At 40.9% G+C, this 25,071-nt stretch overlaps 1 protein-coding gene across 1 annotated transcript in view; it reads right to left on the reverse strand.

Annotated features, from left to right (window-relative positions):
• Positions 1–1,084: 1,084 nt before the first annotated feature.
• The window catches only part of tmem178b (transmembrane protein 178B), a 127,721-nt gene continuing 103,734 nt past the window's right edge, over positions 1,085–25,071 (reverse strand). Inside the window, exons 3-4 of the mRNA XM_017695843.2 lie at positions 10,858–10,995; positions 1,085–5,069 (exon numbers count right to left, since the gene is read on the reverse strand). Coding sequence (XP_017551332.1) covers positions 4,819–5,069; positions 10,858–10,995 — 389 coding nt within the window. The 3' untranslated portion in view covers positions 1,085–4,818. The remainder of the gene's footprint in view (positions 5,070–10,857; positions 10,996–25,071) is intronic.

A 25,071-nucleotide genomic window follows, 5' to 3' on the forward strand; every position in this document is an offset into this window, starting at 1 on the left:
TTTCTTAAAATAGAGTAATCGTATACATGGGGTCAGAAACCTTAATGTAGGGCTGGACTGAACACATCAACATATTCCAGTTTTCAATGTGTAACAGTTCCATAAATTTATACATCCTTGTACCAATTAGCATCCCAAAGACACTAAAAGATATACAGGGTGGGCCATTTATATGGATACACCCAAATAAAATGGGAATGGTTGGTGATATTAACTTCCTGTTTGTGGCACATTAGTATATGGTAGGGGGAAAACTTTTCAAGATGGGTGGTGACCATGACGGCCACTTTGAAGTCGGCCATTTTAGATCCAACTTTAGTTTTTTCAATGGGAAGAGGGTCATGTGACACATCAAACAAGAAAAACAATGGTGTGCTTAGTTATAACGTAACTTTATTCTTTCATGAGTTATTTACAAGTTTCTGAACCTTATAAAATGTGTTCAAAGTGCTGCCCATTGTGTTGGATTGTCAAAGCAAACCCTCTTCTCCCACTCTTCACACACTGATAGCAACACCGCAGAAGAAATCCTAGCACAGGCTTCCAGTATCTGTAGTTTCAGGTGCTGCACATCTCGTATCTTCACAGCATAGAAAATTGACCCCAAAGATAAAAGTCTAAGGGGGTCAGATCGGGAGACCTTGGGGGCCATTCAACTGGCCCACGACGACCAATCCACTTTGGAAGCTGGCACGTTCCCTGAGTTTTTCCAGCAAGATGGTGCACCACCACATTATGGGTGTCAGGTCCGAGCATTCCTAGATGAACAGTTTCCTGGAAAGTGGATTGAAACTACGGATACTGGAAGCCTGTGCTAGCATTTCTTCTGCAGTGTTGCTATCAGTGTGTGAAGAATGGGAGAAGTGGGTTGCATTGACAATCCAACACAATGGGCAGCACTTTGAACACTTTTTATAAGGGTCAGAAACTTGTAAATAACTCATGAAAGAATAAAGTTACGTTAAAACCAAGCACACCATTGATTTTCTTGTGAAATTGTAAATAAGTTTGATGTGTCACATGACCCTCTTCCCATTGAACGAACTAAAGTTGGATCCAAAATGGCCGACTTCAAAGTGGCCGTCATGGTCACCACCCATCTTGAGAAGTTTTCCCCCTCCCATATACTAATGTGCAAGAAACAGGAAGTTAATATCACCAACCATTCCCATTTGTTTAGTGATGTGTTCTAATAGTCAGTTCAGCCACTTTAGCAAGAAAGTTTGGGAGCTGTGTGACAGTTGTCAAAAACGTACACAGCTGTTTTGCTAAAGAGTCGTCTTATCAATTGTTATATAGCTGCCAATTAGTAAAAACTCTAATTATGCTACAAATACGTTGTTGTTTTATTTATATTCAGTAACAACAAAAAGAAAGTAGTTGATATTATGAGTGGAACTGCAGGTGTACTTTGTTTTTCCGAATGGATACGAATTTGTATTCCATTGCCAATTCAGTCGTCCACGTTCATTGCTGTCATGAGTAAAACAAGTTTGCTAGGTGACCATAAATCTGTTCATATCTTATAGGAATCCCCTTTTCTCAGCTTTGCAGTGGCTAAATGAGTGACAGAGGCCACACTCAGCTTCTTCATCTGAATGTTGGTCAACAGTCACAACTGTAGCCAAGCAAATTAACTTGAATTTCTCTTCTCTTTGTTTATACGTTATTGACCATGTTAATATCTTTCACTAACATACCTTGCATTAGTATTTCAAGGAAAAGGAGTGACTTGTGAAACCATGGGGGGAGTGTGGCTGTGTACCAAACTTAAGTTAACATTAAGTGGGTATGATCTGATTTATTTATGGCCTAATATCACTTCCATCGTAAACACGAATACTTAATAAGGGAACGAATATCTGAATGAATGAATGACTACTGTAGTATTTAAATCATTCAGACCAGCCCTACTTTATTAAGGTCAATATCATCTGATCATGTGATGTCCACTTGTTAATTAGGAGAATACTAGAATACTCCAGCAATTTTCAGCCAAATCTCTCTGAAGCAACTCCCCATTGGCCATTATTATAAGCGTGTTTTGAATAAACAGATTTTCTATTCTTTTTAAGTATTTATATACTGGGAAACATGTTACAGTTATTGTCCATTAAATTGTCCTACGTCCCAAATGGCTTGTGGAGGCAGGAATGTTCTTTTCTGTGCTGTGTAACTACGTCACCTGTGTGGAGCTACAGCTGTGATGATTACAGGAAGGGATGAGCACCTGGATTAGTAGTTACACAAACAGAGGCACACTACAGTATCACCCCAGCCTATGATTGGGCCAGGCTGGGATTCAGGACACCATCTGAGATTTGATGTGAGCAGGATGACACTATGCACTGTATACCTGGAATACTTAAAATGTTCTCACAGAAAAGCACAATGAAGAAGCATGGATATTAAATTATGAAATTAATGCTGCTGTGATCAGGGGAGAAATAATATAATCAGATCAGTGTGAGCATCACGGCTTGATCTGGGATCAAAAGGACCCAATAGCGTTAAGGGCTTAGCGATTGTGTTAAGCTTGTGCTTTATTTAATGAATGCTTTCGTCCTCCATTTCGAGGTTGCTTTTTTGCATTTCGAGCCACATTTTCTCAATCACCTTTGTCTAAACTAATCAAGAAGCACGCAAATGCTAGAGATGCAGAATGGGGCAGTGCAGAATATCTGGGCTGATAATAGGAACCAATTATTACCCATTGATTAATTTTAGATAGCCATGGCTTAGCTAAATCAGATGTAATAGCTGTTGTAAACATTTACATTTATGTATTTAGTACACTAATTATAATTCCAGAGCCACTTACAAAGGTAGCTGAATGCAGCATTAAGAGTCTTGCCCAAGGACAGTTATTAGTGTAATACTCTGTGGGAGGGTTGGTGCTGTTATCCACAATGCTATCTGTTTTAATGAGAAGAAAAGAATGGGAATGGTCAGCACTAGGGACTACCTATCAGTGCATGTGTAAGCTAAAAACAGGGTGCTGATTTATGGGCTGTAATGTCAATATACAGCCGATTTTCGCATTTACAGTTGTGCTCAAAAGTTTAAATACCCAGGCAGAATTTCCCTTTCTTGGCCTTTTTTCAGAGAATATGAATGATGGCACAAAAACATCTATCTAAATGGTTACACCCAACCCCTAAGCATGAGTGGAAAAGATGTTTTTGTGTTATCATTCATATTCTCTGAAAAAAGGCCAAGAAAGCAAAAATTCTGCCAGGGTATGTAAACTTTTGAGCACAACTGTATCATCCACTTATAATATATCTGCTGCCAACATATTGTGCACCCCTAGCAAATACCATGTCTTTTCAGCGAGCCCCATTACAATGGGGCATCACATTAACCAACATCAAATGAGGGCTTCTTTAGCGAGCACTCTCAGAAGAGAGTCAGCGTGTGTTCCTATCAAAAGGAATAAGTGCCACCTCACAGACGAGCTTAAGGCAGCAACGCTGTGATGCTGAGGCTTCCTTCAATCTCTGCAAGCTCTGTCTACAGGAGTGACTTCCAGAAACTCGGGGCTTAGTTCTTTTAAACAGGATATGGCATCTTTCCTTTTTAGTTGTCTTCTGTTCATCAAAGAACCTACCTATTGTTCCCTCAAGGCAGGTTCTGAGTTTGTGTTATTTTTTGTGACAGCATTGTTTTTCCCTCTCCTCTTTTTTTCTTCTGCAGAGGCTAAAAACACTCACCCTCCAACACATTTATCTATGAGAGCAAAATGGAGGACAGATACTCACACACACAACCATTCATGATACTCGTCAATTTTAGAAAACAAAAGCACACAAAAAACGGTGGACCACCATGTTAAAAATGTTTGATCCCATTTGAGAATGGAAGAATGGAACCCCCTCCCAGGGGAAAGTAAATGCTCTAAAATCTGTCCCCATGGTAATGATTTTTTGTTTTCTCTGGAGGATTATTTACAATTTGCTATACAGCAGTTGAGAAATACTGGCACCAGCAGACACATCCGTTCCTCAAAATGTTCTTCTCTTAGAAACGTCAACTTGTGTGTGTTCAGTACCAATCTCTTAGGTGCACCCTAAAGGCCTTGTTGTAGTCTCCAGTGTCCAATGTTGATCTTTGACACTTTAGACTAAACTGGACCGTTCACATCTATGTCAGTGTTTCTGCATTGCAGAATCCATTGCTTCTGAAGGTTCCCTCTCTCATCTGCATTCCGTAACCACCGTGAACTGCTGCCTTCACATAATTGGCACTGTCTCAATTCAGTGGCTGTTCCTGGTGTTCTCTAAATGCACAAGAAAAAAAACCCCACACAAGTGCTGGAACCTTTTCTCAGTCCCAAAGCACCAATTCAGCGACATGGAGACAAAGACAAAACATCTAGGAACTTCTGTCACAAACCTGTCAAGCTCCATGCTTCTGTATTTTTCATATACTGATGTACAAAGTCTCTGTTGCCATTTCATGTTGCCCTTCTCAAAGTTCTTGTGGGCATGGGAAATAATTTGCAAAGTTTTTCTTTTTTAATGTCTCCCCTTCGGCATCTCAGGAATGGCAAAGTCCACCAACACAAGAGTACTACCTTAAAGTAGTATATGTTTGTTACATTTTCATCTATTTTTCTTTGAACGATCAAGACACTTGCAAATTCACACAAAAATGGCATCTGTGGCCTGGTCGGTGAGATTAGAAATGACTCGAAATGAACGCATGGTTTGGGTCATCAAGTTGTCTTACTATGTATATGTTCCTTGGGTGACATATACAGAGTATATGTCCGCGCAGTGGCTTTATGGTGGACGTGGTGCCCCGGGAGGCCTCCGCTTAACACACCGTGCCATTTTCTTGCCGGGACTTGGGGCAGGTGGAGCGAGGGAGCGGCTGGACGGAGGGCGCCAGCGTGCAGAAGAAGCCGGCGATTAGTGACAGGCCCAGTCCACCCCAGGCACAGAACATGGACCAGCCGTACCCATGGCTGATGTCATCCGGGAGCCCGTATAGGTAGCGTGGGTAACGAGACAACTCAAAATTAATCCCCGCCACACAGGTGCACAACGAGATGATGCAGAATGTGCCTGAAAAGACAGAAAGAGAGGCGTGCTAGTGTCATTTAGACTAAAACTCAAAAGGATCCCTATTCTCTACAGTTGTATGGAAAAGTTTGGCCACCCCTGGTCAAACTGTATACTTTGCTAATTTTTCAAGTGTAAAGAAGTAAACAACCATTTAAAAAACATTTTTCAGCAAATGTTAATACACACTTTCTATTTGATTGACTTAAATAATAATGGTGGAATCAGCAAAAAGTTGAAAAAGTTTAATTTGTTAAGCTTTAATGGGTTTCTAAGCTTTAACTGGCTCCTATAACAGGACAACATTAACTCAACATCTACCATAGTGTATTCAAGAAATGTGAAATCTTTTGGACTGAAAGTCTGGAGGTAGATTTTAAACAGGCTGTGCATGCAACATGACCCAAAATATCACATAACTAGTATTCTGCCAGAAAGAGTGGGTGAAAACATCTAAAATAAAATAGAATAAAAATAGCTGGCTAAAACAAGCTTTTACAAAGCTGTGATATCTGCCAAAACCGATGTTACTAAGTACGGAATTAGTAAAGTGTCCAAACTTTCATACATGCCACAGTTACTATTTCATTAAGTTAATCAAACATAAAGAACTGTTGGCAGAAATAAAGACTTTAAGTGAGTTCACTGCAGAGGTTGTTTACTTCTTTTCACTACAGAAATCAACAAAATTCATAATTTGGCTGGGTTGCCCATATTTTGCATACAGCTGTATATAATACATACATACACTGCTGTTCAAATGTTTGGAATCACTTGTCATACTAATAATAATTTTCCTCCACAACTTGTGTGGTGTAGATTAAAATATTTAATACACACCAGAAAGTATTTGCAGATGTTTCTTTTAATAGCTAAATATTTTTGTTAACAACAAGAAGTTATTAAATGATAAATAGTTTGGATGCACCTAAATTTGGTAAATGGTCAAAACGCACTTACAGAATTTGGTTTTAAACTATTAAACATCCCTATTAAACAGAATATTAAAATCAAACACTTTGCAAATATTAATCATTTTAATGGTAATGAAAATGAGAGATAATGATTAACAACACTGTTTGAATTCTTGAGTCTCCTGCACTGATCAGTGTAGACACAATCAAACAGTAAATAGCATTTTACAGTTTCCAAGAGGAACATTAAACAAGACATTTGTAATCACTGTTTATGCTGGGAGGATATAATGACCAAGAACATCTCCATCACCTGTTTGATACACCACGTGAAAACATGACAGCCTGCTCGGAATGCAGAATACAGCAAAACAGCAGGAGCAGAAAAATTATAAATGACAGCCAAAACACAAAACATTACTAAAAAAACATGTAATTAATTGCCTTGGAAGACCATCTCTGTTGTCAAGGATGTCACATTCTGTGCTCTACATACTGTAATTATTTTCACTGTAATCATCGTTTATTTTATGAAAACTGCTTTTTATTTTCAGCCAAATGTGTCCTGAAATTCCTGAGTTTTGGTTTTGCCAAAAAATGTATTTTAATGCAACACTAATAAATAATACACTGCAATTACCTATTTATAGTTGTTCATTGACAAGTTCTCTGCTTCAAGATCACCACAATTTAAATACATAATTATTAGAAAACTATGAATCTGCAACAAACTGGTTTTATATTATTAAAACGGATTTCAAGCTTTAAAATGGCACGCATATCATGAAACAATAGCTCATCAAATAGTGCACTATATCTCATGGTTTATCTCATGGTTGTAAGGGGGTAAATCATCAGCACTGAGATTACTGCGTTTGCATTATAATCCTTACCACTGAATTATTAAGAAGGTGCATTCAAACCACATCTAAGACAAAACATGAGCTCCGTCCGTTGCTTACTGGCGTCACAGATAATGCCGTCGTCACACGTTAGTGGATAAAGGACTCGTGCTCTAATTGTGGACTCATTTTCTGTGTGGTGTGACTGAGCGAGCGTTCAGCTGGGATTCAGACCCCCTCCCCTACCGCCGTAATCTGACCCTCAGCGCTCCTTCTGCTTTTATGACTTAGCATCTTAATTGGCTTTTTAATTGCCTTCTCATTATTCAGGAGCAGGGCACTGCATTAATCCTACGCATCTTAATTGCGTCTTCACTTTTTGCTCACCGCAGTGCTGGAGCTGCGTGGTGCACGCGGGATGTGAAGCAAGCAGGGCATGATCCCTCTGTTCTTCACTTTAACTCTGAATCACCATCTACAGTAATATTGAAATTAGAGGTGCATGCCCCCTCCCCTCTACTGACATACACATATCCCCCTACGTACTCTTTGCTTGTTTATTAGGTATGCCTGTGATGTTCCTACAACCACTGACCATTTTATCTGAAACACCTATCACTCTGTATGCTATGTAGCTATACCATACCTCCCTGTAACCCACCTTTTGCTGCACAATTTTCGGCACCTCCTCAACCCCATCAATCAATGGAAAGGCACCACCACAGAACCACTACAGACCAGACATAACTTGGGTGGTGTGTTTTCTTTTTATTACCATGTTAATGTTAAATTACCTATATAATTCATTATGTTTAAACCTCTCTATCCCTTATTAGTATACACTGCAACCAAACATTTTTGGACATTCTTCTTATGTCACCATCATACAAGTATTCTAGCAACACCTTAGCAACCACCTGGGATAGCATAGCAATGGCCTAGCACCAACTTAGCAACCACCTGGGACCATAGCAATGGCCTAGCATCACCTTAGTAACCATGTGGGATAGCATAGCAATGGCCTAGCAACACCTTAGCAACCATCTGGAATACCACAGCAACCTCATAGCAACACCACAGCATCTACCTGGAATTACTATGCAATTAAATTACCAAAAACAATCACCAGCGTTCTGCAACTGCTTGAACTCTTGCAGCATTATCAGCTGCCTCTGCCAAGCCAAATTAAAAGTTGTTCAAGGACAGTGCTTTTCTAGTTACAGTCTACACTGTACTTTAATTGAAAAAAGACATTCCAATAATATGCCGTCAGTGGTGGTCCTTTGCTTTGATGGATGAGATAGCGGGCTACTGATAAATTCTGCAAGAGCAGATGGGCTACAGTCAGTAAACTGTAAACCTACAAAGGGCACCTATACGGTAGGTGTTTCAAACAAATTGGCGAATGGGTTGCTAATAAACTGGCAACTCATCTGTAGCAAGATGATTGGCTTGTCAGTTGGCTTCAAAACAGAAGGCACCAAGCGCTCAAGTGCCACTGTAAACAATGCCGCTTATCATAATAAGAGGTGACGGATGGAAAAATAATTATTTAAGAAGATCTCCCCATTGGCTGTCACAGTTAATCTGCTCTTAGTATTGCTTGTGTAGAAATTGTGGCAGATGTGATCACTTACAGCCTTTATAGCAAGTCATTTCATAATGTGACCACTTTAGAAAGATTGAGGCTTTACTGGAACTTTACAGCAGCTGTGAAAGGACCTCACAAAGAAACATGCTTTAATAAAGGGTTTATTGGGTATAGGAATAAATGATATTTAAAGCATTTCAAATTATTTGAGATACATATTTTAAAAGCCACACATTCCTTTGAGAGTATAACATAATTGAAAAAAAAAATCTGAAAAAAATAAGAAATATGAAACTTTCAGAGTTCAATGTATCTTTCACCCTTGCACTTAGCTGTCTGATTTAGTCTAATAATGTGACTAAAAGAACTGTCTTAATTAACTTGATTCACTGCAACAAAGAGACACTTCTGTAAGTTTATAAATCTCCTCATAAAACCTCAATACCTGAGAATATCTAACCCCATGTGCCCTGCTATAAAGTCTTTGCCTGTTTCTTTTTATTCAAGCATAAAAGAATTGTTGGAAGTGTCTCCGACAGTGTTTCAAACTCAAGGACACCTGTGCCACAATTTATTAATTAATTCCCTGAGCTTAGCACTGCAGGCCATAACAGCTATGATAAGTAGCTCACTGCAGCACACTTTTATAATATATTGCTGAAGAAGAGAAAGATATAATAGTGTGGCCCTTTAAGAGCTGGAATGAGCTGTATAAAAGAGTGAGATGTGCTCAAATCCATGAAATTAGCCGTGGCACACGCCTACATCAGTCACCTCTCTCTAATGTGTAATTAAAATGCTTCAACTAGCGACAGGCGAAACATGACTCAAAAACAGTTTCAGTATGAACGGGAGAGACAATTTAAATGCTTTTAACAGCCCTGCCGAAGTGAGACTTTACGCCGTTCTGTGTCCAAATGTTCTCATTCTAAATATATTGAGATTGTTGTCACTATAAATGGTGTCTCAATTTTTAATGTGCAAAAACATTTTTATTTTTCTTATACTGGCCCTCTATTCTTTAAATACTACATATTATAATGAAGATAATATACATTTCACATATTTTATATACAGTAGTTATAGTATTTGTTGACAGGGACTGTTTACTAGCTTGTGACTTGTAACTTGTAGTTGCTATGTTCAAAATGGTCCCCTTATCATTATTTCAATGATTTAAAAAATAATACTACAGTATTTCTGTGTACTTACAGCTTTGAGTGCATGTAATGAAAAGCCTAACAATCTCTGTGAAATATAAATACATATTATTTAACAGAACATTCATACTTGTATTTAAACTCTCCATGTATTGAAGATAATATCATTGTTAGGCCTTGATTGGACACAAAAGGGCTAAAATCCAAAGGAAAATGATCAAATTGGCTGTATCTAGGTCGATACAGCCAAGCTATCTTTTCCACTAGTTAGGCCTGAAGGACTTCCATTTTACAATTATGTCCACCAACATAATTAGTAGATGACAGGAATCCACCAGTGACATTCTTCCTTCCAGTGTGAGTTGCCAAGTTTGTGGGAAAAAGGTTTTTAAGGTCATATTAGGTCTTATACGTATTTGACACTGACTGTGAATGCAAGCTCTAATCTAAGCAGGTTTCAGTCAGTTGTTAGAAATGGAAAACAGGGGCAGCTCTTTAGTGAAAGTGTCACAAAGCCTCAACATACAGGGTTAAATCTATGTTCAAGTCTATTATAAGCTTCAAATAAAGCATGGAATATCTTTTAGAAGTGTCTGTGTTTAATCTAGAATGGCGTATTAATGTGTACCAGTGTTGGCTTAACACTACCATAGGAAATCCCTAAGGTGTGCTAGCAGATATCAGCATTATCATACAGGAGTTTCTGATATCGAGTGACTGAGTTGAAGGCCTAGCTCTAATGGTCATTGCTTGGCTCTGTGAAACAAGTACTTTCCTGTTAATACGATGTGTGGGACTTTGCTCTGGCGTACTGGCATTGGATCTATTAGAGGAAGCTGCAGTTTTAAAAATTTCAAATGCAAGTTAAATGTAATTGTCCTTCATCCACAATTTTTGTGTGGTTTTATTAGTGTTATGCTATTTGCAATATGCAGCTAAGGATTTTAAAATGTCATAATAATAACCAGGTTACAGCTAATGTTAGCTAATCGCTATCCCAGGTCTGATTCAATGGGGTTAGGTACAGTACATTTTTTCATTTAAAGTTACTGAAAACATTAGTGTTTGTTCTAAAACGACACTTTCCATAAGAACATTTAGGCACAGGGAAGTATGCAGGGTAAAGGGTAAGAAACTAGCATATAGTCAGTGAAAAGAGACATATGAGTGTTTTTCCCACAGCACTACAAAATGACAGACTCCCCAAATAGGGTACCGTATAGTGAACATGGATAAGTATAGACACAGCCAGTGTGTTAGGCTCTGTGTGGGTGGCTGACTCACCGCCCATGAGGAAGAGCAGACCTGCCACATATTGCATGAGGCCTCGGTCCCAGCAGCAGCCGAGCATGCCGATGATCCAGCCGAACAGGATGATGGCTACAGCCATGCCCATGAAGCCAGCCGTCATCCTCCGCAGGTCTGTAAGAGCACACAACACACAGCAGTACAGTCAAACTCACCGTGAATCAGAGCTAAAAGAGCTTCAACATAAAACATAACAATTTCATATGAAATCAGAAATTGCTTTATATGCTGCTTTCTAAGATTCCATTATCAAAACAGGTTCTGAGTGAACATTTCGTTGGAGAATAATGAGAACCTATTGAGTTGTAGGCAGGATTTGAAGTTCACAATATTGACAAAGTTGCATTTTTATTCTGAAGTATATGCATTCTACACTCTATCAAAAATGAACGGAATTACAAAGTTTGCACACTGAGGCAAAGTGCAGTCCTCTGTAAAATCTGCTCCTTATTTTTCCCTATACACTCTCAGAAATAAAGGTACTAAACTGTCACTGGGGTAGTTATTTAGTAATTGTTCACAATTGGACATTAAAACCATTGCTGGGAACATTTACATTATTTGTTCCTTGATGAATGAAAAATGTACCTTCACTGAACCTTTATTTCTAACAGTGTATGACCTTTGATTACCCCATGAACTTCCTTTAAAGCATAATTTTAAGACATTTTGTATGATATGAGAAGCAATCCACCAATTAGTTCAAACTGTAATCCCACAGTTAAAAAGGAAACAATTAAGCTTTCAGACATTCAGACATTTTATGATTTATTTATATATGTAGATATGTCATTATATATTTAAACCCAAGGCATTCAATGAGATCCCACTGTTTTGAAGCAAATGTGTCCAAAACTGTGATTGTAATATTAGGAACTATCACTACCAAAACACATACTGCTCACAGTTTATTTTGAGTGGTCCTGTTAGGCTCTCAGTGACATGTCAAATAAATATGAGGGTTAGGATTAGGTTTCAGGTTGAGGTTAAGGTGAGGCTTAAGATTAGGGCCACGGTTAAGTTTTAGGTTTAGGTTTTGTGTAATGGAATTAACATATTAACAGTACATCTACTTAATGTCAGTAATGTACCAACAGAACATCTACAAGATATTTACTTCAGTGTGTTCAGATGCTTCACTACCGCTACTTCACTGATATGTTGTTGATGTGTTACTGATAATCTGTTAAACATTTATTAATCATCTACAAAGGACCTCTTAAATAAAATGTCACCCACATATTTTCTGCAATAAAGTACATTTTTTGTGTTAGTAAAAACAATAAAATGTTGTGTGTGCTTAAATCTTCAAAGCTGTTATGTACTGCCTAGCGTTTTTGAGCTCGGCTCAATATTAGCTAAAATCATCACTACAAAAACAGTCATTTGGTAAAGGTTTGGTAATGTGATGAATGTTTTGGTAGTAGCAAAATAGAACACTCAATCATATTGATATTTTAATAAATTAAACACAATTAAGGTTTGGGTCACTCAAAGCAAAAGGCTTTGATACAAAGATCCATAAAACATGAACCTGGGAACATGGGTACACTCCCATCCTCACAGCCTTGCTTATGCACATTTATGCATCCGGTTTTATCAGTCAGATTGGAAACGCGTGATCGCAGGCAGTTGCCAGCTCTGTGTGCTCTGATTGGGCTTTTCTAAGTGAGTTAGTCACAATACTAAACAGTGTAAAAAAGTAGCAAGGTTTTGAAATGCTAATTCCCAAATGCAACAGACTTATGGAAATGAAAATGGCTCAGAATGAAACTAATACGAGAGGGAACATCCTACTCTCACTAATGCAGTTTGAAAAAATTAAAGCAGTGATTAAACCTAAAAGAAAGCATAAATCTTGCTTAGCTTGAAAGTTTCTTCAAACTTCCTGCACTGTAAAGCAAGAATTCCTTTGCATCATTTCCATGAGGCTTTTCTGTGTGGTGTGGGTTGTGTGTATTTTTGAAGGCACACGCCATGTGTAGAAGGGTCAACTCCGTTAGCTAGAGGGCAGGTCACACGGCTTCAGTGTCCACTTGCTCTTTTTAATCTCACAGTTGAGTTCTCTCAGTATGGAAAAGGTAGCTTTCCAAAAATGCCTGGGACGGCAGCCTAGGCCAGCCAACTGTGAAAAGGTTACAGAAGTGGCCCTGGGGCGAGGATCAGCAGATAGTGGATGGAACCAAGCTGGTAACAGAAAACCATATTTACCCTGCCCTAGCAGGGCGCAGAGTGCGCTTGAAATTAATTTGATTTGACTTCTGAACGAAGAGCAATTTGTAAGAGATGAAAAGTGTGATTAAAGAGGCAGCACAATGAGAATAACATGTGACAGATTCTTCTGAAGCTGCGAGATATGCAGAACATAATTCTTGTACAACTCCATGCCCACAAGCCTTCAGAATCACTTATTGGAATAGCACAGGGAGAGCGTTGTGAAACAAAATCTTAAATTGTGTGATGCTCATTTGCAGACAAGCATCTCAAAAAGCACACGCAGTGAGTCTGGCCCTGTTGTCCGTAATCAAATGAAGATACTTAATTTATCTTGTAAGCTTTCCTCTTAAGACAGGAATACAGCTCTGTGGGTCAATAACACCAATGAACTTTGTTATCCACTGACTGATCCCAAAAGTACTGTGGCTGTTGAGGGCTGAACCAAGCACAGTGCAATGCACTGAGCTGACTACCTCAGTCATTTTTGTGGCACTTTCGTATGATTCGTATGCGCTAGCACTTGCTTTCAAATGACCCCCATGTTCAGATGGTTGAGGCCACAGATGTACAACTCTGTTTGCAGCACCACGAATCCTGTGTTCTACACCCTGATTCCATAGCCTGCTTTGTCGTGGACACTTTAATGAACTGTGCAATTATTACTGGCACAACCTCAACCTCTTCCTATCTCACAAGGGTTTCTTCTAATAACCCCTTAAATTCGAACGGTTATTACACCCTAAGGCATATTATTCACTAACTGCATTGGAAACATGTAAAATGGAGAGTTATCCTGATTTTATAGTTATGAGGAATGGAAGTCTGGCTATTTAAGGTGTTGATATTGCCTTTAAAAGCTTGTAACCAATTAGTTCTATCTAACTTCACATTCTAAATGTTCATATTGGTCTGCTAAGAGTAGTAGATACGCAACAATAATTATGGTGCAAAACTCTTTTGTGCCTAGTCGAACAGCAAGCTGCTTTTACTCAGCAATAACAAGTACAGGTCAAGGCTGCTATACTAAAAATTAGATAAAGCTTTAGCCTCAAGGTTATAAAGCACACTGTACATATGGGGTGTGTCCATTTGTCATGGCAAATCCAATTAGGTTTTGGGCTTCATAACTCCTTCTTTAGTTAACATGCTTAAGGTCGACTGGGTTTTCTCATGTACTCGCTACTTGGTACACATTTGTATGGCTTTTAGAGAGTAACACAGAGGCAAAGTAATGAGTAATGAGATTATTTTTTTCCAATAAACAATCAGCAAAATAAACCCATTACAGTTTTGGAGAATTAATAAGTCATTTCCAGTGTAACCACCCCAACAGTGTAGCTCTACTCAGCGTTGTTCACTGTACTTACTATTTCATACTATTTCCTGGAGACCTTTTTTTTGAAACATGCTGGTGAGTGACAGCTGGCTCACCTGTTGAGTGAGATTTTATGGTCTTTTCTGTTGTTTGGGCACAGAGGTCCACCGTGCTCTCTTGGGAATTACATATCAGCCCAGAGCATGTGAATGGGACAGAAGCTTGCACAGAGGTTAAGGGGAGGTTACAGACAGCCTGTTATGGAAGCTGTGTTCTGGAACCAAACCAAAGGAGCGTCAGCATCTTTCTCATGAACTGCTGGGCAGGTTACAGATCGGAGGAAAAGAAGAGCAGGAAAAAAAGAAAAATCGGCCAGTCAGTACTGATTCTGAAATTGAGCCAGAAAGTGTCTCCACAATCTTCGCCAATCTTCTCCTCCAACTGAAATTCTTGTCATTTTGATCTCTATGTTGCTAAAGCCAGTAGGCATCTGTCGATCAGTCTGTCCTTTTTCTATTTTTTGCCCTTCATGGAAAGTGAATTAGAGTGAGATGACAATAGCTGTCTTCCTGTTCGTGAATGTTAGTGCTTGAAACCTAAGGCAGAGGTGTGTAATTATGCGTTTGGAAGGATCCGGCAATTAGACCTCGCATGAATATAGTGAGCGAGAGTGCAAATGAGATGAGCGCAAGAAGAAAACGTTCTTCCTGCCATCACCTGAGGCAGGAGCTTGTTTTTAATCACAGTAATCACAGTCAAATATGTCCAGTCAACTGAATGCTGCTGTAGGCTCTCCCACATTGAGCTTGGAATACGTTTGCAAATTGACAGGTGCCTCATGTCTGACCAAAAAAAACCCATCCAGAAAGTCGATCCTTTAATTGCGGTTTCAATCTAGGCTGACATACTTCCCCACTTTGATCACTTGCAGCTCTGGCAGAGCTGCATCGACTGAGGCACACTCAAGTTACCGCTGAATCTTTGCCAGTGGTGCATTTGCTTGAGTGGGAGTTTCATCGGCTCATGCAATGCAAATCCTCTAGAGTACTTTTGATAGTCATGAGAGGAATAATTGTCCCTTAGCTTCTTATCCGCTCCTACTCCTAGAACAGTTACTAGTTTATTCTGACATTATGTGCAAAATCTTCTTAATCTTCCTCACTTCCAGTTTATAATCCTCTGTACTTCACTAAATGTAAAATCTCTATTGTGTGATGTGCAGAATCACTGCCCTGCCTCTTCAAACAACACTTGCTGAGGTTAAGAACAGGCAGATTTTATGTCTGTCTTACACATGGAGATTTCACACTCAAAACCCAAGACGTTATTAGCATACCTTTACAGGAAACTTTCAGACTTTGTGTTATTTAATATGGCAGCTCTCAAACAGTGTTTTATTAACATTTACTCATACATACTCATACTATCACTGAGGCAGATGTGGAAGCAAATGAAGTGGCAGGGAATGAGTTGAAGCTTAAGATTTGTCAAAAAGCACAGTAAGGCTTGGTGTCAGGGGGTCATTTAGTGAGCATCACCCTCCACTAAACCCACTATTTTGTGCTTGCTACAAGTTGTGGTTGTAGTGCTCTGTCATCTTTGATTTGCACATTAAACTGTTATCAAGTATAGGGGTGGGCAATATCGCAAAAATATATCACAAAACTTAGACACACAATACAAGATAAGTATCATGGCATTTTCAGACACAGACACAATGCACTAGTAGTGCCACATTGTAGGTATAATGACTTGTTCAGAGTTTTACATAACACACTGCACTAAATCCAGTTAAACTGGACTAAATGTGCTGTTTTTAATGAAATGTGCAGTTTTTCAATGTTCTTTAAGTACTGATGATATCTATGATATGTTCAGGAAAATTGTTTATTACAATAACAAAATTTATCACAATAACAATAAAGCAATCTTTTTATTGCCCACCTCTGCTCTACTATGCAAGAACAGAACTGTGAAGGTAAGGGTTTTTCCCAAGACCAGAAGCTTTGTCTGATGAAAGCTGATGCTGTTCTTTAAGGATGTCCTAAAATGTACACCATAACATAGGTGGCTTTTTTCGGCATATCTGCATGTAGCGATATCTGCATGTGGCAATAGCACACTATGCTGTGCTGAGCATTCAACCAGTGCAGCTCAACAGCTGAACTTTGAGGGCAATCTAATCTATGTCAGGTATAGTAAAAGTGGTTTTGATGCAGGATATCACATCACTCAACATGGTGATGTTTATATGTTCAGTCATGTTCATGTATAGGAACGTTGGTGTCTTACTACGATTTGCTGGAAATAAAGCGACAAATGGACAATGTCTTTTATACTGATGATAAATTACTTTTTAACACTGATGATGACTGTTACTGCAGTAACTCGGTTAACTGTCTCAGGGAGCAGGCCTAAGTTACACTTTCTTGTCTGAACAGGCATTACTCACTGAGCTGGTAAAATGCAAATGTACATATATCCCACTTTATGTCTATTTAGGCACATCTCCATGAAAATGTGCCAATCTGGCAATTAGCAGCACTTCTCAGTGACGCCAAATGAAGGGCTACTGTATGTAGAGGAGGCAGAAGGGCTATGATTGTGTACAAGACTGACTCCTGATGGGAAACTAATGGCTGCACCTGCTCGATGACAGGAATTCACATGCCACCCCCATACCTTTTAGGAGGGAAACACAAGCTCTTTGTGGAAAAGCAAGAATTAGCAAGCGTGGCCAGCCTTATAGGTACTTTCTACACAGCCCTTTTTGTGAGAGCATCATCACTGCCTGAAAGCCCCTTTTTTCTATTCCCTCTGCATTTCGTTTCAAAGATGTCTCATGGCAGGATAAATGCTTAACAGGCTCTGTGCAGCCACAAGGGCCGGTCCACTTGCCAACAGCACATTCAGAGAGCATTGTGTGAACGTCCGGCCGTGTGACAACATTGTTGGACACAATAGAGGCAGAATGGAGAAATTCACTCCTGACATTTTCCACAGGATACAACGCAGAGTCTGGTCATTTTCATAGAGAGGACCTGTTTATGGCAATGAGATGCACTACAGGAAAATTTGCAGGGAGTGCAAAGTGGGCTGCTTGAGAATGAACATGATGATATTTTCTGAGCGTGCTTCTGTTTGAGACTGTTTTTGCCTAGCTTGACAGCTTCTGTATGTTTCTCCTGCATTAGACCAGTAAGCCCTGGCTCAGTGTGGATAACGGCTACGTTCATTTATTTACAGTATCAGCTGCTGACAGGCTGAGAACTGTTTGTTGGTCCTATCTGGCTTGTTAGCTTGCATTGTTCAAGCCTATGCCACTGTCTTCCTTTAATTATATCGCTGCTCTCGAAGTTGACTCTGCAAATGAAAAGCTCTTAGGGACAAAAGGAAAATTCGGTTTCTACTGTTGCTGATTAGCGCTGTGCATTTAGATAAGCAAACTCGTATATTTTTAGTGGTGCTACGGCACACAATGGACGTGCATAATGATGTGTCCCCTGAAACCTTCAAATTCTGATGTTCACTGTGCCTTAAATGGAAAGTTGACTTAGTTTGCTAAAAGCTTCTGTAAACCACAAGTGGTTTTGTGTTGCTTCTAGCAGATTGGATACAGGCTGGCCCTAGTCCTCCATATTGGTTGGAAGCCCTACAAACTACCAGTTCAAACTGGCTGTTTACTTCTGTGAGGAATACATCATGTCTTTTGACTGTGAGAGTTGATCTGTAATGACTCAACACCTTTGAGGCTTACGCTTAGTGCAGATTTGCTGTCCTTATGCCGAGAGTAGCTGACTTTATTGGTGTGTTTGTTTCTCTCAGGATTGGTCGTCATGGAGTACAGCTCCGCCTCGACTGGCTGGGAGGATAATAGAGATTAATTTCATTACTCTGTGTCAAAGTGCCACCAGGGAGAGAATAGTCACAGCCCTGGAAGCAAATTACACCCAACAAGGGAGAAGGTAGCTGTGGGTGCGGGGTGGTGTCCTCACACTCTGCATTCTCTGAGGGAGCATTTGTGTGACAATTTACAAGCTGAAGGGAAGATGCGTGTGTGTGACAGCCTACAAGCTGAAGGGAGGATGTGTTTGTGTGACAGTCTACAAAGTGAGGGGCCATGACTTCGCCCACAGTTGGTGCTGCTTACAAGTCAACCTTTCTGCCTCTAAGAAAGAAGATGCTGAATAACTGTGGTGAAGACCAAAATAAATATATGCTTTTGGGGCAGCAGCTAATTATTGTTTCTGTAATTGATTAATTTATAGACTATTATACGACCAATCATTCAGTTTCCTCTCACAGGCATCTTTCGATCTGTGTGATTTCTTCTTTACTGTTGGTGCATTAACACAATAGATACTTCATCGCTGCCATTACTTCTTGTAGTCTATTGCAATCTGTCAGAATGACTGAGTATATCTTACTGTTGCTGTTGCAATATTCGAGGTGTTTCAGGCATTAGGAGTGCTGGGGCACTGCCCTGCCATATACCACAAGCAAAAAAAGAAGAAATTACCTTATACATATCCCTATTTTTCTACTAAATACTTAGCACTAAGTATTCAAAACAGCTAGAAGATGTGCTTGTGGACTCTCTCTCTCTGTGCTGCAGGGTGCAGATATCAGTGTTCGTAGATTCCTAACTCTTCATTTAGTTCAGTGTGATTGAGAGTTCAGTATAGTAGATAAATACTGGCTCAATGCACTGGACAAAATGGCGATTAAAACGATTGGACAAACTTCCTCCTAATGAAACCTTTAATTAGCAAATTGGGAGACATAGAAATATAGCCTGCTAATATGGCTGAGGCACTACCTTTAAATCCTTTTGAGAGAACCTGTGTTGAAAACTTAAAAAGGTTTTGCATACATAAATCATGTGTAAATAAAACAAAGTCTAGTCATAATGAGTTTTCACAAATCTGTTTACTATTACTTCTTTATGTATTGTGGTTGTTCTGGTTGTTATTATCTTTCTGGTCTGTATATGTTGACAAGCTAAGATATGAGGAACATTAATTTCATTAGCTAGGTTGTGAGTGACCACTGGCAAAAACGCAGCAGATGTGCTGAGGCATGAGATTGGGACAACCCTCAAAAACCCGGTGCCAGTCTGAAGTGATAGCAGAGGAGGGGATGGTTCAGCAACCTTCCTGCTGGTCTTTAGTTACATTTAAGGTATCATATGACTTCAAAGAAGGATGTACCACAGTTGTTTATTATCGCCCACCCCTAATTATTCAGTAACATGAAGTTGAAGTCAGCTATTCAACAGATTCTTTTCAAATTTTCCTGTTCCACTTAAAATGGAGCAGCAGTTCTGATGCCAGAGGTGCCAGAATGTAACTGTTGCACCATTTAGGGTGGGACATCAGCATACAATTTTTATGCTTGCTATAAAGGACCACAATAAACTGAAACAACATTAAACTAAGACAATACAATAGTTATTGTAATTTTTTACCACATTTATGGGTTTCTTATGTCTCTTGCCGTTTTTTTTTAAATTATCATAACACTCCCATAACACTTGGAGTGAGCCTGAAAAACGTACATTTGAAGAGCCATGTAGCCCTAACACTCCACCTTACCCCTCTATCTCAACAAAAATCAGCACACCCTAACCCTAGACGTGAATGTGCAAAACAAAGGGGTAAGGGCTAAGTGTTAGGGGTAAGAGGTGAAGTGGGATTGGACCCATATCTCTAAAATAGTAACTTTATGGAAAAGTTAAAAATATTCTTAACGATAATGGACATTAATGTAACAAGATTTTATTCATGCAATTTGTTCATCCTAAGTAAACGGCAGCAAGCATTTTTAAATAGTATAAAATATGAAACCTAAAAAAATGAAGTTACGAGATTATGACATGTCAGCCATGATATCAATGTTTCTTCCACAATAAAAGTCACTGAAGTATAATACTGTTAACTAATTGTTGAAGCCCTTGACCAAACAGTTCCTTTACTGGGAGCCCTAAAATAGCCTAAGAGAGCAGTTCTCCCAAGATGATGCAGCAATCGAGAGCTATGAGTGACAGTCTTGATGTGCTCAGTGGCTTGGAGGACTCTCCATCCTCAGTGACATGCCAGTCAGAGAGTACAGACCGATAGTATCCTTCCACGGGTGGCGTGGTGCTAACGCTGGGTCCATGAGTTGAAGAAGGGCAGGGTGGGGCATGAGGCTGTCAATCAAAAGCTCAGTGAGAACCCCACGGAGAGGAGTGCTAAGTGACAGCACAGCTGGCATGCCTGACAGTTGCTATGGTTACATACTGTCCATCACCGGCAAGGGGATGGAGAGAGGAAGTGACAGGCTTGTTCTTGCGGATGGTGACTGGTGTGTGTACGCTTCATCAGATACCGGGGTTAGTGACTACACAGCTGAGCATGCTAAACAGAATGTCTTGTCATGTTCTTGTCTTGCAGCCAGATTGTAGGGAAGACAATTAAGCAGCAACCCAAACATTTCCGCCACCCATTTAATTAGTCTAAATAGTGATGATTGCAGCCATGGAGCGCAATGATTGCAGCCGGTTTAAATGCCCGGTCTTTGACGTATTGTTCACTCTTGCGGTTAAGAAATAGTGTCTTCTAACATGCTCTAACTCATGATCACTAATTAATAAAATCTGCTAGGACAAGGTTTTAGGACAGATTTTGGAGCATTTCGACTGGTCCATTCATCATGAAATTTTCATACAATGTAAACAACAGGCACAGTGAGCAAATGATGTTGGGAAAAGAAACAACAAAAATGGAGATGCATGATTTTTTTGGACAGCGTCCCATAAGTATCATGACAGTCCTTCTAATTAGTCAATTTAGCTTCTATATATCAGTAACAGGGGGGATGAGCTCTTGCCTCAAGTGGAGGAGTTTAAGTATCTCAGGGTCTTGTTCACGAGTGATGGTACAAGGGAGCGGGAGATTGACAGGTGGATTGGTGCTGGGTCAGCAGTGATGCGGGCTCTTTACCGGTCTGTTGTGGTAAAGAAAGAGCTGAGCAATAAGGCAAGGCTCTCGATTTACCGGTCGATCTACGTTCCCACCCTCACCTATGGTCATGAGCTTTGGGTAATGACCGAAAGAACGAGATCGCGAATACAAGCGGCCGAAATGAGTTTCCTCCGCAGGGTAGCTGGACTCTCCCTTAGAGGTAGGGTGAGAAGTTCGGCCATCCGGGAGGGACTCGGAGTAGAGCCGCTGCTTCTTCACGTCGAGAGGAGCCAGCTGAGGTGGTTCGGGCATCTGGTTAGGATGCCTCCTGGACGCCTCCCTTGGGAGGTGTCACAGGCAAGTCCACCAGGGAGGAGACCCCGGGGAAGACCCAGGACACGCTGGCGTGACTATATCGCCCAGCTGGCCTGGGAGCGCCTCGGAATCCCTCCCAAGGAGCTAGTGGAAGTGGCTGGGGAAAGGGAGGTCTGGGCTTCATTTCTCAGGATGCTGCCCCCGCGACCCGAACCCCAGAGAAGCGGAAGATGATGGATGGATGGATGGATGGATGGATGGATATCAGTAACAGTGCTTGCCAGAGAGAAACTTATAAAAGCAATAGCTCCAATTAAGACAAATAAGGCAAATATGATTAATTACAATTAACCACACAGCTGGTTAACTACTGTGTGGTTAACCAGTGTGCTTGTCTTCTGATTGAATACTGTCTTTCTGCTGGTAAAGGTAGGCTCTGAGTTAAGATTTTCTCTAGCTTAGACTGTTAGTTACAAGGCTGCCTTGTTGTACCTAGTGCTTAATTGTAATTACTAGTTTCAGATGTGGTTTCGGGTTAGTGAAAGGTGTGAACTGTAGGGGTCAGACTATCAGTCACAAGGCTGTAGCGGTCTGTAGCAGCTCTAATTCATCAACTGAGATGCGTCTGCTTAACTTGGTTAAGTATTGCTTTACTATCCATTAACTTTTTATGTCCTAATCACTGCTTCCATCATGTGCTTTACAATACCTGTTTACTCATCCCACAGATCATGTAGAACTACTCATCACAGGACCTGTAACGCATCCTTCCATTCGCTGCACTTCCTGGCGCTGACAGAGACCTGGATCACCCCCATGAACTCAGCAACTCCAACAGCACTGTCCTCTGCCTTTCACTTGTCCCATTCTCCACGGCAGTCTGGCAGGGGTGGTGGCACAGGTTTGCTCTTGTCTCGAAAATGGCGTTTCACTCCACTTGCTTTTTCTCATCTTTCAATTAACTCCTTTGAGTACCATGCTGTCACTGTATCTTTCCCCACTAAACTTCACATCATTGTTCTATATCATCCTCCCTCTCCTCTAGGCTACTTCATTGATGAGTTATACACTCTACTGAGTCTTTTCTCCATCAACAAAACCCCACTCATACTCTTGGGTGACTTCAACCTGCCATCAGACAAGCTGCAGTCATCCTGCCTGTTACCACTGCTTTCATCCTTCAACCTCATTCTCAACGAGACTCCTCCGACGCACAGAGCAGGCAATGCTTTGGACCTGATATTCACCAGACCTATCTCTGTGCTGGATGTGACAGTAACTCCCATGCATCGCTCTGATCACCATTTCCTATCTTTCTCACTCGCCCTCCCTGTTAATCCTGTTCATTATACCCCTTTGTACTCCTCTTCTCGGCACAACGTGCACTCCACTCCTTCCTCATCTTTCACCTCAACCATCCTGAACACCCTTCCCCATCTTGACTCATTTTCCTCTCTCTCACTGAACATAGCTACGGATGCTTTCCTTTCTTCACTCTCATCCGCAATTAACCTTCTGTGTCCTCTCTCCTCCTGGCCAGCAAGATCTTCCCCACCTGCCCCCTGGCTGACAGGTGTTCTGCGCAGCAACCAACAAGATCTAAGGAAGGCTGAGAGAAAGTGGAGAAAATCACAGCTTGACTTGCATCTTCACTCCTATCAATCTCTCCTTTCCAAGTTCTCACTTGAAGTTACTGCTGCAAAGTCATCATTCTACAAAGGGAAACTGGAAGCATCAGCATCTGATCCACGCAAGCTCTTCAACATTTTCTCCTCTCTTCTCAACCCTCCTCCTCTCCCTGCACCCTGTTCTCTCACCCCTGAGGATTTTGTCACCTTCTTTGAGGAGAAGGTTGATAGAATCCGCCAGTCTTTTCCCTCTGTCCCCACACCTTCCACTAGACCGCATCATCTCATTCTCAATCCCTTAAACTGTTTTTCTTCTCTTTCCACAGATGCTGTCCTTCAACTGATCAAATCCAGTAACCCAACCACCTGCCCACTGGATCCCATCCCATGGGCATTGTTTCAGTCAATCTCTGAGGACCTACTGCCCTTCATCACGTTTCTCTTCAACAAGTCCTTGGCATCAGGTGAAGTTCCATCAACTTTCAAGACTGCAAGAGTACTCCCCATCTTGAAGAAACCCATGCTTGACAGCTCTGATGTCAAGAACTACAGACCGGTATCACTTCTTTCTTTCCTTTCAAAAATTCTTGAACATGCAGTCTATAATCAACTTTCTTTCTTTCTCACACAGAACCAGCTCCAAGACCCCAACCAGTCTGGCTTCAAACCAGCACACTCTACAGAAACTGCCCTCATCGCAGTGACCAAGAAGCTCCAATCTGCAAGATCAGCCAAATTGTCTTCTGTCCTGATCCTTCTTGATCTCTCAAGCAGCTTTTGACACAGTCAACCATACAATCCTTCTGGACATCCTCACCAACCTCGGAATCACTGGTTATGCGTGGAAGTGGTTCAAGTCCTATCTGGAGGATCGCTCTTATCAGGTAACATGGAGAGGGTTCACATCCTCTCCATGCAGGCTCTCCACTGGTGTCCCATAAGGCTCGGTCCTGGGTCCTCTTCTCTTTTCTCTTTACACTAGCTCTCTTGATGATGTAATATCTTCTCATGGCTTATCTTATCACTGTTATGCTGATGACACTCAACTAATGTTTTCTTTCTCTCCCTCTGACACACAGGTTTCCAGTCGCATCTCAGTATGCCTGTCTGACATCTCTACATGGATGGCAGCTCACCACCTGAAGCTCAATCCCAGCAAGACTGAGCTGATATTCATCCCTGCAACTACAGGTCCTCATCATGATCCTGCCATCTCATTCGATAACTCCCTGATTGTTCCATCTGTAGAGGCAGGAAGTCTTGGTGTGACTGTGGATGGCCAGTTATCGTTCTCAACTCACATCGCGAACCTGACTCGGTCATGCAGGTTTCTCCTGTACAACATCCGAAGGATCCGACCCTTCCTCACCCAAGAGGCCACCCAGGTGCTAGTGCAGTCTCTTGTTATCTCAAGGCTTGACTACTGCAACTCATTCTTGGCTGGTGTTCCCATGCAGACCATCAAGCCTCTGCAACTCATCCAGAATGCGGCAGCACGACTCGCCTTCAATCTGCCCAAGTTCAGCCACGTCACCCCACTGCTGCGCTCCCTTCACTGGCTTCCTGTAGCTGCACACATCAGATTTAAAACCCTAATGCTTGCCTACAAAGCCAAAAATGGACCAGCCCCTACCTACTTGATTGAAATGGTGAAATCTCAAACTGTACCACAAGCCCTTCGAGCTTTGAGTACAGCTCGGCTGGACCCACCATCCTTCAAGGCACGTGAAAAACAAGCGTCGAGACTGTTCTCTGTACTGGCACCCAGGTG

Source organism: Pygocentrus nattereri, chromosome 1 (assembly GCF_015220715.1).
Source record: "Pygocentrus nattereri isolate fPygNat1 chromosome 1, fPygNat1.pri, whole genome shotgun sequence".
NCBI lineage: Eukaryota > Metazoa > Chordata > Actinopteri > Characiformes > Serrasalmidae > Pygocentrus > Pygocentrus nattereri.